Here is a 13,702-nt window from a genome sequence, read left to right as displayed (position 1 = left end):
GTAAACATGATTTACAGTGTTCTGTAACATTTTCACATGGTTCTTAAGACTCTTCAATGGCTTTGTTTTCTGCTGCAGGTATCTTCCCTGTATCTAATCCAAGTTGCAAGCCTTTTGCTCGTCTGGTTACTTCAGTTTTGCAATTCCATGATTTTGGGATCCTTGGTACTATGCTTCATTGTTGCCGTATTCTTTGTGAAACATTTCCAGGTAAAATACTTTTTATCAGTAAGGGATGAAAAAGAAACATCTTACAGCCTCCTTTAGTTCTCTGCCTGCAAGGACTGTCTGGCTGCTTCTTGAGAAATGTTCATGTGAATGCAATGCAAAAAGGCAGCTTTCAACTCCTCAAGGTCTAGATTTGTCCACGAATTGAAGAAAAAGAATCCAAGTTGACCTCCAGGGCCCAGAGCTCATACAATCTGTATTATTCAGCTACATACAGAGCCCAGCATCGTGAATATTGCTGTAGATAAATCCACACAAAGCTCTGTATATTAAAGGTATGTTTCCACACCCCACCAGGCTGTACAAGACCAAGAGATGTTAAATCAAGCAGGACAATAAAATTGCAAGTTACCTTCAAATAATTTACCGATCTGAATAAGCAGGAGCAAGAAAATAGGGACACTAACCTGCCATTACCTTTGCATTGACTCCATATACATTTGATTCATCACATTTGACAACAGAACGCTCTGAAGGAAGACGTGAGTACACACTGAAACAGCAGCTTTCCAGGCTGATGACAATAACACGTCTGACTGTGATGGATCCAAAGTATATGAATTTAAGTAAAATGTATAGTTGCATTTTGAGTTCTCTCTGGTTCTTTCCCATGGGACACCCATGTGTGCCTGGGTTAGCAACTAATCCAATTTTATATTTATGCTCGATATTTCTCATTCAGTAATTCTGCTTTCGATTTGTCAAGGGGAAAGCGATTGTTTTCTACTGAAGACAAGCATCCCTTATGCCTTCTCTTTAAATCCTTTGTCTATCTTCAAAAAGTATAATCTTGAAACCTTTATCTTCCTCTAAACAGGATTTATACAATTGGGGGGACAACCTTCTCTGTCAATAATAAAATTAGAAAATAAAATCTCAAATGTTTTAGATGAAAGTAACATGGAAATGATTGTCATATCTTTAATTGTGTAAATATAAGCGAAATATTAGAAGCCCATATTTTATTTTTTTGAGTTTTTTTTTTCCCCTTAAACTTAAATAAATGTGTTCTGGTAATTTAATTGATCTTTTTTGTCTTACAGAAAAACCTGAAAACTGGCAGTGTCCTGGCAAGGGTTGTGAAACTGTTAATTCATTGCATTCTTGTTTTTGGCCTAACTTTCACTATAAATTATTTAACCAAGGTAAGCCTTGAAATTGTGTTAGGTTTTCTCTTTATTTTAAAATCCTTTTCCTGTGTTATTGAGAGTTACTTCTTAGTTACCTCACAAACTGGTAAAATATGAAGAGCTTTGATTGATTAAATGATTGCTGGTTTGATTGATTATTGTGTCATTAAGCCACTATTTCAATATCTTCATTCCTCAGTCCGAAGATGATGATGTCTTTGAGTACTTCCAATTTCTCCCCCCTTTTTAAAACAGATTTGTCTTGTTTTATTACAGAAAGTGTTGCTGCTTAAATCTGATGAACACATTTATAAGTTCATCAAGGCCAAGTTTGGACTTGGGTCAACTAGGTATGAATGGTTTAATGCTCTTAACTCTAGAACGCTTACTGAAAAAGATATACCTTATGGCAGGTGAATTAAATTGATCACTATAATATTAGATACGCTTACAATAATTAATGCATGGAATCATGGTCTCTGACTCATTACACCCTGATGAAGGCTTTTCGGTTGAAACGTTGGTGTGTTTTCTGCTTCATAAAATTAATTGAGTTTAATTGAGTGCTTTGAGATTGTGCAGCTTCTTTTTTTTCTTCTTCATTGTTTGAGGCCACGTTCTAATAGCTTGCACCTTTCCCATGTTTGGGGTGTGCTTCTTCTCCCACTTTTACATATTTATAGTTATCATAAACTATTTATAAATAGTGATGCAGTTATTTTATTTCCTAATTCTACTTTGGGATTGGACAACTTAGTTTGGTTTATATGTGTTGTAACCGATCAACTTTTTATTTGTTTTATTTAGTTACAAAGGTGTGGTACTCCTAAGTGTATTGAAAGACATCCAAGAATTGGATGTTACTCTGAAATGCATATTTTACTAAATCAGCATTTCTTTTTTTTTTTTTTTTGGCTTATCATCACATGCTTGTCCTGTCAGAGATTTTGATGCCAAACTATACCTGTGTGAGGAAGCTTTTGGGGTGATGCCACTGGACACCTTTGAACGGCTGGCTGGCACACTGGTGCTGTACCCTTACATATGTGCCCTAACTATCTTCATGATAATACTAATGGTAGTTGCTGCCGGCAATCTGAGGTATGTTGTTTTTTATTTTAACATTAGGTTTTTAGCATATGCATGTAGGCTGTTTGCTTATTTAAAATGTGGCAGGATTCAGCTATCGGGATAGGTATTGCTGTAAACAACACATCTTGCCCATTTTCCACTTAATTAGATCCTAATCTGTCATCTTTATAAAGACAACCCTCATTTCAATTACAGAAACTGATCTTCTTAATATATAATCACAAGTGCCACAAATACAGATCAGTGTAAGAAAAAAAAAAACCACAAAACCTTTCCTTTGTGTATTCATCTTTCTTTATTTTTCAGTGATTCAAGTACCATTCATTTGCTAAAAGGAAACGAAGAAAAAACAATGTCTATTAGACCAGACATTGCTTACAATCTGTTGCATACCGTCTTTTTTGGTCTCCTTGCATATAGCACTATGAGGTAATACAGGACCATATTTTCAAAATATACAATGAGTAAAATATCAGTTCAAGCCCTAACAAGACCTGTGTTACATTTTTGCAGAATGAAGTACATTTGGACAGGGCACATGTGTGCCTTTGCTGCCTATGGTGCCTGCAGCAGAGAATTGTGGGGACTCTATCTAAGAGTGATCCATTTCCACTCAAAAACAAAGGTATGACACTTTCCACACAGGATCTGCCCCGTTATATAATAATAACTAAGGTCTCTTGCAAGATAGTTTAGTTGAAATTAATTTGTTGTACCTGTCTAAAATAACCTTTTTCTCTTCATCCCATTTCAGTTTTTCAGTGTGTTGTCATGTATGTATTGAGAGATAACTAAGTAAATGCTAAAAGCTTGGAAAAGGAAACCAAATATCTATTTTAATGTTTTTTTTAATTGTCTCTAACACAGCTATTTTTTACTCACAACCATTAAATTAGGTCTGCAGACTCCACCTTCATATAGTTTGTATAAAGTTTGAATCCTCAAAAAATAAAATAATACATTAAATGTTATACCTATAGTCCAAGATGTTAGCATAATTAATAATTAATAATTTTAAAGAAGATAGTCACCACTAGATGGAGACATAGTAACAACAGACATCCATATGAAAACGTGGAGGTTTTGAAATTTTGTTTTGTTGTTAAAAGGCCTTGACATTTTTATAAAATACATGTGTTTTTTTTTTCTTTTTTCCTAGGAAAGACTTGTCCGATATACTGTCCCTCTGTTCATTATTGTTTTCCTTTATTACAAGGTGGGGATTTTTAATATTAACTTTGTTCTTATGCAATTTGTTAAATGTACTCCTCTTTCTTGAATTAATAATTTATGTGAGGCGGGAAACATTTGTAACCTCTTGTAAGCTGTCATTTATCTGTAACAAAAATAAACAATTATCTGTTTTTTGCTGTCGAAAGTGTGAATTTCTCCATGATATAGCAACATCTTTGTTTAATATGTTAATTTATTAAACTGATTAGACATGTTGGCTTAGCAGTTTCATTCTAATGCCCAAGGAACAAAAAATACGCTTAAAATGGTTGAATTTGAAGGAATGTTTAATTTCATTTTTTTCTAATATGCTGAAATGTCTTAACTTTTAAATGTCTACTGAGGAATGTGTGTTTGAATTTTATGTTTTTCTTGTAGGATGTAGCAGAGTGTATATTACAGTAGCCTGTAAAATGCAAGACTGGAATGAATGCTGTGGAATGCTCAGACCTTGGCAAAAGTGCCTTTTTCATTAAGAGCTTTTCAGCTTTCGCTCGCTGCTCTGAAAGGCACAGGCTTGCATAACACTTTCTTTCTTTTTCCTTTTGTCTTATGCACAGTTCTGGCCCAAACTGACAGAAGAAATGTCAGAACTGAGAGAATTTTATGACCCAGATACGGTGGAACTGATGAACTGGATTAGGTAAACCACTTTTTTTATTAATTTTTTTATATATCCTATAAAGAGGGAAAATTAGATTTGCTTCTTTTAAAGATCAAATTCTATGGTAATGCAAGCGACTGTGTACTTACATGAAATGTAGATTAGCATGTAGTGCATGAATAAGACATCTAGGCTTGGAAGTGGCCCAGCCACTGGCAGGGTTTCAGCCTCAAGTGGAATAATGCTTGAATAAGATTGGCCTTATGTGATTTAAGATTTAGAGGAATTGGCCAAATGTATTTTCCATTTTTGAGATACAGGGCTCTGGAAACTAGGGCACATAGGCCTCATGAAATTATATGAGGTTCCTGAAGAAATTGTATTCTGTGACGGATTTGGTGTGTCAGGTTACATTCACGCCTTTGCAGGATTCAACAGGATGTACATCTGAATTAATTCTTTCCCCACTGGTAATTAAATTTAGATGAAAGAGTTAAGCAAGGATCGTGTTTCCTGAAACCCATGGCTATGAAGGCATTATTTTTTTATTCGATATCTAGATTATCTATTTGGAAAGCAAGCTTTAAATCCTGTAAAAAATACTCTAAAAAAACATTTATTAACCACTATTCAGAAATAATTCAGTGTAATCTCACTAAATGTTTCATGTTTGAGCATGCTCTTTGCTTTTTTTTGCTTTTTATTTATTTTTGCAAACTAATGTTTATCATTAAAATTAAGATAATTCTAAGACATGGAAATGTTGCTTTCATCATTTTGGATATGTGTTACGTATCAGGTGCCTTTGCTATATATGATTTGAGAATTATAACCTTAGACTGTAATGAAGAAGACTAGTTGTGTAGGATCTGGTGTGGGTTTTGATTTTACATTATTTACAGCAGAATTCATAATTATTGTACATAAATAATTTAACCTGCACGCTTCTAAGTGCATTTGTTACCTTAGACTTGCTCTGAAAACACTTAGTAATAATTTCTGCCTAAGTAACTTGACAAATGTGATTCAAATACACTATTATGTTGTCTACTTCAAATCTGCCATTTTCCTGTCTGAATTAATTGCAGGATTTGTATACCCCCGGTTTCTTAGATTAACAGCTCGAATTGTTCCAAGGTTGTTAATAACTTGACTAGTGCTTGGTTATTTAATGCCCAAAATAATAGATGCACAATGTTGAAATAAATGGCGTGCTGACATTAATATTGGTCACTAATATAATGGATTACATCTATGCATCTATTAATTTAGTTCAGTGAATCACATTCTTATGTTTTTTTGTTGTTGTTTTTTTTAAAGCTTTCCTAGTTATTTTTTTCTTCTGCTTTAAGGGGAAGGGTTATTAGTCACAGTTTAATAGATGTCATAAATCATTATTGACTGATAGGATTGCTCCTACCTGTGTGCCCTGTGAGAGGCACCATGAGTAGCAACACAAGGGGGCTTAATGCACTGAATATGTATAATGTACCCAAAGCTACTTACATGGCTTTTATCACAAAATATAATTACTGTGTGGTAGTGTCCTCCTCAACACAAGGTACAATAAGGTCCCACAAATATTTGCATTATTGTGTGCTTGGGCTCGGTATTGCACTGGTCAGGGATATTTTTATCTCTGACACAGTTTCCACCCACAAAGCAGGCCACTGTGATTCATTGTATGTAGATAAACATCACTTTTCTTGTATTCATTTGATCAAGGTGTTCTTAAAGATACTTTCTATCCCCGCCCGCCCCCCCCCCCCCCCGTTAAGGACCCAACTGGTCCATGCTTTGTCAGTAATTGGCATTCTTGCTGTCATTTCGAGTCTCGTCCTCAAGCACATAAGGAGGCATCTTAGACAACGGCCAGTTAAATACATTATTGCTGTTAGCAGGTTCACATTACCGGAAAAGCAGAAGCATGTTGTTCTATTACGACCCGTCTCACTGCGCTGAAGACGGTCCGGTGAGATTTCTGTTCTGCATATGAGGCTGTTGAGGAGATATCAGCCCCCCTGGGTTCACAGGAATGAAGAACTAGCCTTCAAGTGTACTTGCTATTTTAAGACCTTGCAGGTATACTTGCCATGGTAGTTCAGATCTGAGGTCTAGCCACATATGCTGCAGGGCCGATGTGACTGGCTCAAATAGATTTACCCTGATCGTGCACTGAGTGTGCTGCAGAGCTTAGAGGAGGTCAGTATAATGGGGGATCACTGCGCCTGTGACACTGACAGCTATCCCTTGGGTTGTCAACACTGTATGGTTTCCTTCTTCCTTGGGGGACAGTCTTCTGGTGTGTGCTTTATTGGAGCATTGCAGCTAAGATGCTCGTAGGTGAGCTGGTGACAACCATTCAAATTCAGTATATTGTACACACACTTAAAAATCTATATGCGCAGCTATGATTTAAAGCATGCAGCTTCCACTCTTAAATATTAATGAGACTAATCAATTGATATAATGTCAGATTATGGCAAGTCAACACACTTTGACATTTACATTACATCATGTAAATCGTTTGGTCTGATAAAACCTCAGTTGGATATCCAGTATTAATTTATAATGGACACCCACCAATAGGGTTAAAGAGCCTGGTGTTCAAGTCTGACAGATGGTATTACCAGCTGCTTACTTCTGGGTCATAAGCACTGTAAAGTGGAGTCCTACAATTACCTTCAGTGCTGTACAGATGTGGGATGGTTTGTTTTTACATATTTTGTATTGTTTCTGTTTGCTTAGGGAAGGGAGTAAGAGAAAAGTGGTGCTGATGTACTGTGAAGATTCATTGTGTGTAGTGTTGTGTGCAGTCAGTTTGTGAAGATGACTCAAGTATGAATGTTTGTTTTTAATTGAATGAGAAAAATTTATTTAACTTTGTTAACTCTTAGTAGTTGAGGATTTCTTCACTGGCTTATTTGACTTGGCCTTCATTAATGTGTTTCATTTAAAAACAAAAACATATATATAAATTGTCTGAGGGAATGTTGTACCATAGCCATATAATTGGTATTTCACATTGATAAACATGCATGGTTATTACACTAACCAAAGACAAAGCATGTTTCTTATTGTTTCTCTCCGCAGTTTGATTAAGTTGTACATTCCAGCTTCTTAGCTCAAAGGGGAAGTCATCCTTGGTCAGACATCTTGATCAGTGTAACAGCCCATCAACCACTGAATTAATTAAAGGATTTTGTTCTGACTAAGATGATGATTCTGTGCGTTAAATTAAAGTCACTGGGAAACAGAAATCTGTAAATATGCCCTGCAGAGGCAAGCATAAAGCCAGTATTTAATGAAAGAATGCTTCGTCTACACAAAAATTTGCACATAGCATTCCAGTGAGGTCAGGGCTAACTCCCTTCTTAGGCTTATCGAGGCAGATTTTCAGAGTATTTACCAAGTCCAGGAATTTTCAAGCAGAATAGCATCATGCAGGATTTTAACTCGCTATTTGAAGACCGTTCTCTTGTTCTAAAATTCCAATACACAAAATCTACTGCTTAAGTACTAAGTTTCAGCCATTTTAATACCCTTTCTGAATAAGACAACCAAAAGTTGATTAAGAAAAGGCACTGACCCAAAATAACTGACATGCCAACAAGATTGAATAAAAGGAACTAAGCGTGTTTGGCAGATCATTGACTGAACTGTGTTGAAAAATAATATCGTGACTTGAACCCATCATGCTCATTTTTGTTTTTAAGCTCCAAGACTTCCAAAAAGGCTGTGTTTGCAGGAAGCATGCAGCTTTTAGCGGGAATCAAACTGTGTACCGGAAGAGTTTTAACAAATCATCCCCACTATGAGGACAAGGCTCTCAGAGAGAGAACCAAACAGGTAGGTCTGATTCACCTCTGATTGTGCATTTAATCAGAGAGACTCCTAAAGAAACTGTATGGAATATACTATTTACTTCACCATTTTAATCTCAAAATCAAAATCTTAGTCTTCCTCATACTTACCCTCCGTCTCAACCTTGTTCTTTCCTAACCCTAACAATAAGCAAACTGAGAATATGTAGCTGCCACTGCAATATGAGTCATTATTCACTTGCAAATGACCAACTGCTCAACTGACCTGCTTTTGTACTGATAAAAGGTTAATTTCTTCTCTACACTCGTGTTTACTCAAGCAGTGCTGTTTATAACTATAATCACAAACATTACATGTGAAGTTTATTCCTTATATAATTATTCTGTCACACTCAATTATTATCTCCGTCTACCCTTTTCCCTTTGTGTTATCTTGCAGTTGGAATAAGGTTCCTAAGAGCCAATAAATAATAAATAAATAAAGTGTTGCAATGAAAGTTTTTTTGTTGCATCAGTAATCTGATGCAAAATACTGTTTTACTTTGCATTCCTTAAATCGATTACTTAACAAAAATGGATAAAATGCACATATACATAAATATGCATTAAAAAGTTTTTATTTTATTTTGCAAAACGTGGTGTAAAATTTGGACCATGTATTAACACACAACCTCTGAGAGTATAGTGAATGCACGAAGAATAATACCTGCTCGGTCTTGGCAGGGGAATTATTATGAAGCACTCTGGAGCACATTTGATAAAAGGCATTGAATAAATGTATTGTGACATTTTCATCTAAAAAGAAGAAAACGCAAGTACCCAGACTTCTTAAAAATCAGCATGTAAGCCATCCCTTAACTACCCATCATATTGAAGCTGTTCAATGTCTGTCTTGTAAAGGTTTTGTGGTTAATTAATTCGCAGGTTTATCAGATCTATGCTCACCAGTCCCCCGAAGACGTACACAAAATCCTACGTTCTTTTGGGACAGACTACGTTGTCCTGGAGGACAGTATCTGTTATGAGAGGAGACACAGTCGAGGCTGTCGCCTGCGGGATCTTCTTGATGTAGCAAATGGCCATGTAAGTACCGTGCTGCTCCTCACCTCAGAACACCTACCAGCACGCAGCATCTGGGCTTCCTCTTGGTACCGGTGTGTGTGCGTGTCCTACAAATTACCTCAGACTGCTGTCAACATCTGTCACTCTGAAACACTTCAAAGGGGGAGAGCGTTGACGTCAGGACATGTGACAACAACCGCAATTAGAGGTGGAATGGGGCATTCTCTGATCTCACAAACAAAGCTAAAGAATTGAAGAAAGGGAGGAACCTTTTGTTTTCTTATTTTTGTACAGTAAACACATGGCACAAGCATGAATACAGCTTTACCATTTCTTATTTAATCTCAAGCCAACTTTTACCTCTAACACAGGGATGAAGGACTGTGTTTATGCCTATATATATATATATATATATATATATATATATATATATACCGACATCATCAAATTTGTTGGTACCCTTACAGCTCATTGAAATAATGCTTCATTCCTCATGACTAGTGATGAAATTAAAAGCTATTGCATCATGTATACTTGCATGCCTTTGGTATGTCATAGAATAAAGCAAAGAAGCTGTGAAAAGACATGAATTATTGCTCATTCTACAAAGATATTCTAAAATGGCCTGGACACATTTGTTGGTGCCACTTAGAAAAGATAATAAATAATTGGATTATAGTGATATTCCAAACTAATTTGTTTATTTAATTTGTATCACACGTCTTCAATCTTGTAATCAGTCATTCAGCCTATTTAAATGGGGGAAAGTAGTCACTGTGCCATTTAGTATCATTGTGTGCACCACACTGAACATGGACCGGAGAAAGCAAAGGAGATAGTTGTCTGAGGAGATCAGAAAGAAAATAATAGACAAGCATGGTAAAGGTAAAGGCTACAAGACCATCTCCAAGCAGCCTGATGTTCCTGTGACAACAGTTGCAAATATTATTAGGAAGTTCAAGATCCACGGAACTGTAGCCAACCTACCTGGGTGTAGCCGCAAGAGGAAAATCGACCCCAGATTGAACAGAAGGACAGTGCGAATGGCAGATAAAGAACCAAGGATAGCTGCCAAAGAGATACAATCTGAACTCCAAGGTGAAGGTACGTCAGTTTCTGATCGCACCATCCGTTGCTTTCTGAGGGAAGGTGGCCTCCATGGAAGAAGACCTAGGAGGACTCCACTTTTGAAAGAAAAATATAAAAAAGCCAGACTGGAATTGGCTAAAATGCATTTTGACAAGCCACAATCCTTCGGGGAGAATCTCCTTTGGACAGATTAGTTAAAACTGGAGCTTTTTGGCAAGTCACTCTATGTTTGCAGATGAAAAAATTAAGTTTTCAAAGAAAAGAACACCATACCTTCAGTGAAACATGGAGGAGGCTCGGTTATGTTTTGGGGCTGCTTTGCTGTGCCTGGCACAGGGTGCCTTGAATCTGTGCAGGGCACAATGAAATCCCAAGACTATCAAGGCATTCTGGAGCGAAACGTCCTGCCCAGTGTCAGAAAGCTCTGTCTCAGTCGCAGGTCATGGGTCCTCCAACAGGATAATGACCCGAAACACACAGCTAAAAGCACCCAAGAATGGATAAGAAATAAGTGGCCTTCTATGAGTCCTGATCTGAATCCTATCGAACATCTATGGAAAGAGAACTTGCAGTCTGGAGAAGGCACCCATCAAACCTGAGACAGCTGGAGCAGTTTGCTCAGGAAGAGTGGGCCAAACTACAGTGATGGTTGTGCAACAAAATATTAGGTTGAGGTTCCCAATGCCAATGTCCATGCCATTTTCATTTGTTTTATTATTTGCAGTATTATGTTGAAAAACAAAATCAAAGTCTGATTTCTATTTAGTAAGGAATAAACAATGGTGGATGCCAATTACTTTTGTCAGTTTCAAGTTATTTCAGAGGAAATTGTGCATTCTTCGTTTTTTGTGGAGGGGTACCAACAAATTTGAGCATGTCTGTATACACGTGTAATGACCAGTGTTCCCATTTTTTCTTTGTGTAGTGATTTCCTATCACCCTCTATCTGGTATTGTAAGGATCTGATAGTCATTACTTAAGCATTGTAAAGGATTGGTTTAGATGCCTCTCAGCTAATCAAGAGTTATTAACCCGGACAGATTTTTGTAATTGCCCTTAATTATTCCATTTAACCAGATCAATTAAGTATTAAAGGTGTTTGAAATTAACAAAGTGGTTGAATTGAACTGACTGCCCAGCGGTACATGTTGAGTTCTCTTACTAAAGCCTTTAGCAATCCTCAAGTGTTAACAGAGATGAGCTCTACACTGTAGTTACCACAGGGCTTTCAACGAGACGGCTGTTTGTTTTTTAGATCATGGACGGTCCTGGAGAGAACGACCCCGATCTGACCCCAGCCCAGCACCCCCGCTTCTGTGATGAAATCAAAACCGACGATCCCGCATACACCAAGTACTTCACCCGTGTGTTCAAGAACAAAACTTTTCACGTTTACAAACTGAAGAAGGGGAGGAAGAAAGTGAAGTCGGTCAAAGGGAGCAACGCAGATGTTTAGCCTCTTGTCCAGTCTAGCTCATATCATCGCCTCATTCCTATTTCACACCCTGCTGAACGAGAGATAGCAACACTGAGATCTAAGATATTCCACCTACCCCAGAATGATCTGCAATCATACCCTGTTATTATCTGGCTGATTGGATAGTAATTGTGATTAACTTGTGTAGAAAGGGAGCACATGAATACCAACTCAGGCTGAGTGTCACCAGCATCCAAGTCCACAGCACTACAACGAATGTTCACAGACTGGGGTCGCCTGATGGGTGTTTGTTTACTTCATTGTGCCAACCAAAAAATAGAGCAAGACGTTATATAATCAGCTGAAGAGCCTCCTCTGAATCTTGAGTAACACAAGCCCAAGTCTAAGTCATCACTGTGCCATTCTTCTTTTTAAAACATGTTCGAGCATCATATATATATGTGTGTCTGTTGTTGATGCCTTGGAGCCTCTCCTCCTGGGATGACTGAGTAAGAGCTGAAATATGTACGTTTGTATATTTTATTGGGGGTGGCTATGCATGCTTTCTTAAATGTCATTCATGCTCCCATTGATAGGAAATTACAATTGTTGAGTTATGTCATGTTAGAACAGCAGCTGTTTCAATGTAGGTAGTAAGCCACTGCAGACTATGGAGCGTTCTTGTTGTGTTTGTTTAATGTTATTTATTCCTTAGGAAACTATTTCTTACTTCGTAGCCTAATTCTTAAAAACAGTATTAGCTGTTGATGCCATAATGTTATTAACTTCTGTTCAATTGTTAAGAGTTTTTTTTTAGATGTTAACTGAACGTTCCTCTGCAACAATGGTTACATTTTTCATCCCGATTCCCGTCTTGTCTGCTTTACTCAGTGTCCTCCACTGGGAAGCTTATACATATTCAAATGCATGAACTCCGTTAGGTATGACTTTTTTTTTTTATTTAACTTTGGCCAGTTTTTTCTGCTTTTATTTCCCTTGGATTACACCATCACTGCTAGAAGTCTAAGAACTGTCTGGCCAAACTGAGTTTCTACTATGAACAATGTTATTGTACTAGATGTCCTGATTTTATTCTATTGTATGGATAGTACAGGGTTAGTCATAGTCTAATCTCAACATTTGTTTTCTGTGAAATTTCATTACAGCAGTTAATGCAATCATAAGTTGTCATAGAAAGTTATATATATAGTTTTTGATTTAGAAGGAAATGCTGGATATTTTTAGACATGTTTAAAGATTAAACAACTTGAGAGTATTTAAAGTGCCTTTAAATAGTTTGGTTTGGTTTGCTAAGCATCCCTGTACGAATATGTGTTTTTCTGTTTGAAGATGCAGCCGTAAGGAATCACAATTGTTGGTAGAATAGTTTTAAGAATGTTAATTGTCTGGCTGTGGGTCCTCTCCCATTGTTTCTCCTCTGTTGGTGCCATATCATGTTCACTGTTTGCAAATAGTGCCATAACATTTACATTTTTGTAAAATCGGTATAGATACATTTGTACAGTATTTGTTTGTGCATAACACATCACTAATGTTTACAGTAATTGTTTGTACCTGATGATATGCAGCATGTTTGGACACATTCTTTATTTCCTTTTCCTGAAATTTGAAGTTACCTACAGAGTGTAACCATTTTTTTGTAACACTGGACTCCAAACTCAGAATGTGAAGGCATTTGCTGTCTTCTGGTTTATATTCCCATCAAAGCATTTATTGACTGAGTCGATGTAGTCCTCTATTAATAATAACAATACTTACTTATTTAGCAGATCATTCTTCACAAACTCTAGAAAGTGACCAATGGAGACAACGTGGTGAATGACTAGGTGGCCAATGGTTTTCCTTTGGTCGAAGCACAAGGTGGTTCAGTATTTCACTAGTTTTCTCAGGGTATCAGTCAGTGGTGGAGTGAGGACTTGAACCAGGAACCACCTGATGATAAGACCCTTAGCTTTACCTCCAGGCCACCTGTCCATAACCAGTTATTTGCTTAAGAAGAACC

At 37.0% G+C, this 13,702-nt stretch overlaps 1 protein-coding gene across 4 annotated transcripts in view; it reads left to right on the top strand.

Moving 5' to 3' along the window:
• The window catches only part of dpy19l3 (dpy-19 like C-mannosyltransferase 3), a 27,071-nt gene extending 13,369 nt beyond the window's left edge, over positions 1-13,702 (top strand). For 3 of the 4 annotated variants that reach the window (XM_066713674.1, XM_066713675.1, XM_066713673.1), the window contains exons 9-19: positions 79-210; positions 1,272-1,373; positions 1,635-1,708; positions 2,301-2,459; positions 2,757-2,879; positions 2,964-3,075; positions 3,610-3,666; positions 4,244-4,326; positions 8,004-8,136; positions 9,036-9,194; positions 11,518-13,702. In XM_066713674.1, coding sequence (XP_066569771.1) covers positions 79-210; positions 1,272-1,373; positions 1,635-1,708; positions 2,301-2,459; positions 2,757-2,879; positions 2,964-3,075; positions 3,610-3,666; positions 4,244-4,326; positions 8,004-8,136; positions 9,036-9,194; positions 11,518-11,718 — 1,335 coding nt within the window. In that variant the 3' untranslated portion in view covers positions 11,719-13,702. The remainder of the gene's footprint in view (positions 1-78; positions 211-1,271; positions 1,374-1,634; positions 1,709-2,300; positions 2,460-2,756; positions 2,880-2,963; positions 3,076-3,609; positions 3,667-4,243; positions 4,327-8,003; positions 8,137-9,035; positions 9,195-11,517) is intronic. The other variant, XM_066713676.1, reaches the window with a different exon arrangement.

The sequence above is a fragment of the Amia ocellicauda genome, chromosome 9 (assembly GCF_036373705.1).
Source record: "Amia ocellicauda isolate fAmiCal2 chromosome 9, fAmiCal2.hap1, whole genome shotgun sequence".
Lineage (NCBI taxonomy): Eukaryota > Metazoa > Chordata > Actinopteri > Amiiformes > Amiidae > Amia > Amia ocellicauda.
The sequence above is the reverse complement of the archived record's forward strand: the minus strand, read 5'-3'. Positions and strand labels throughout refer to the sequence as shown.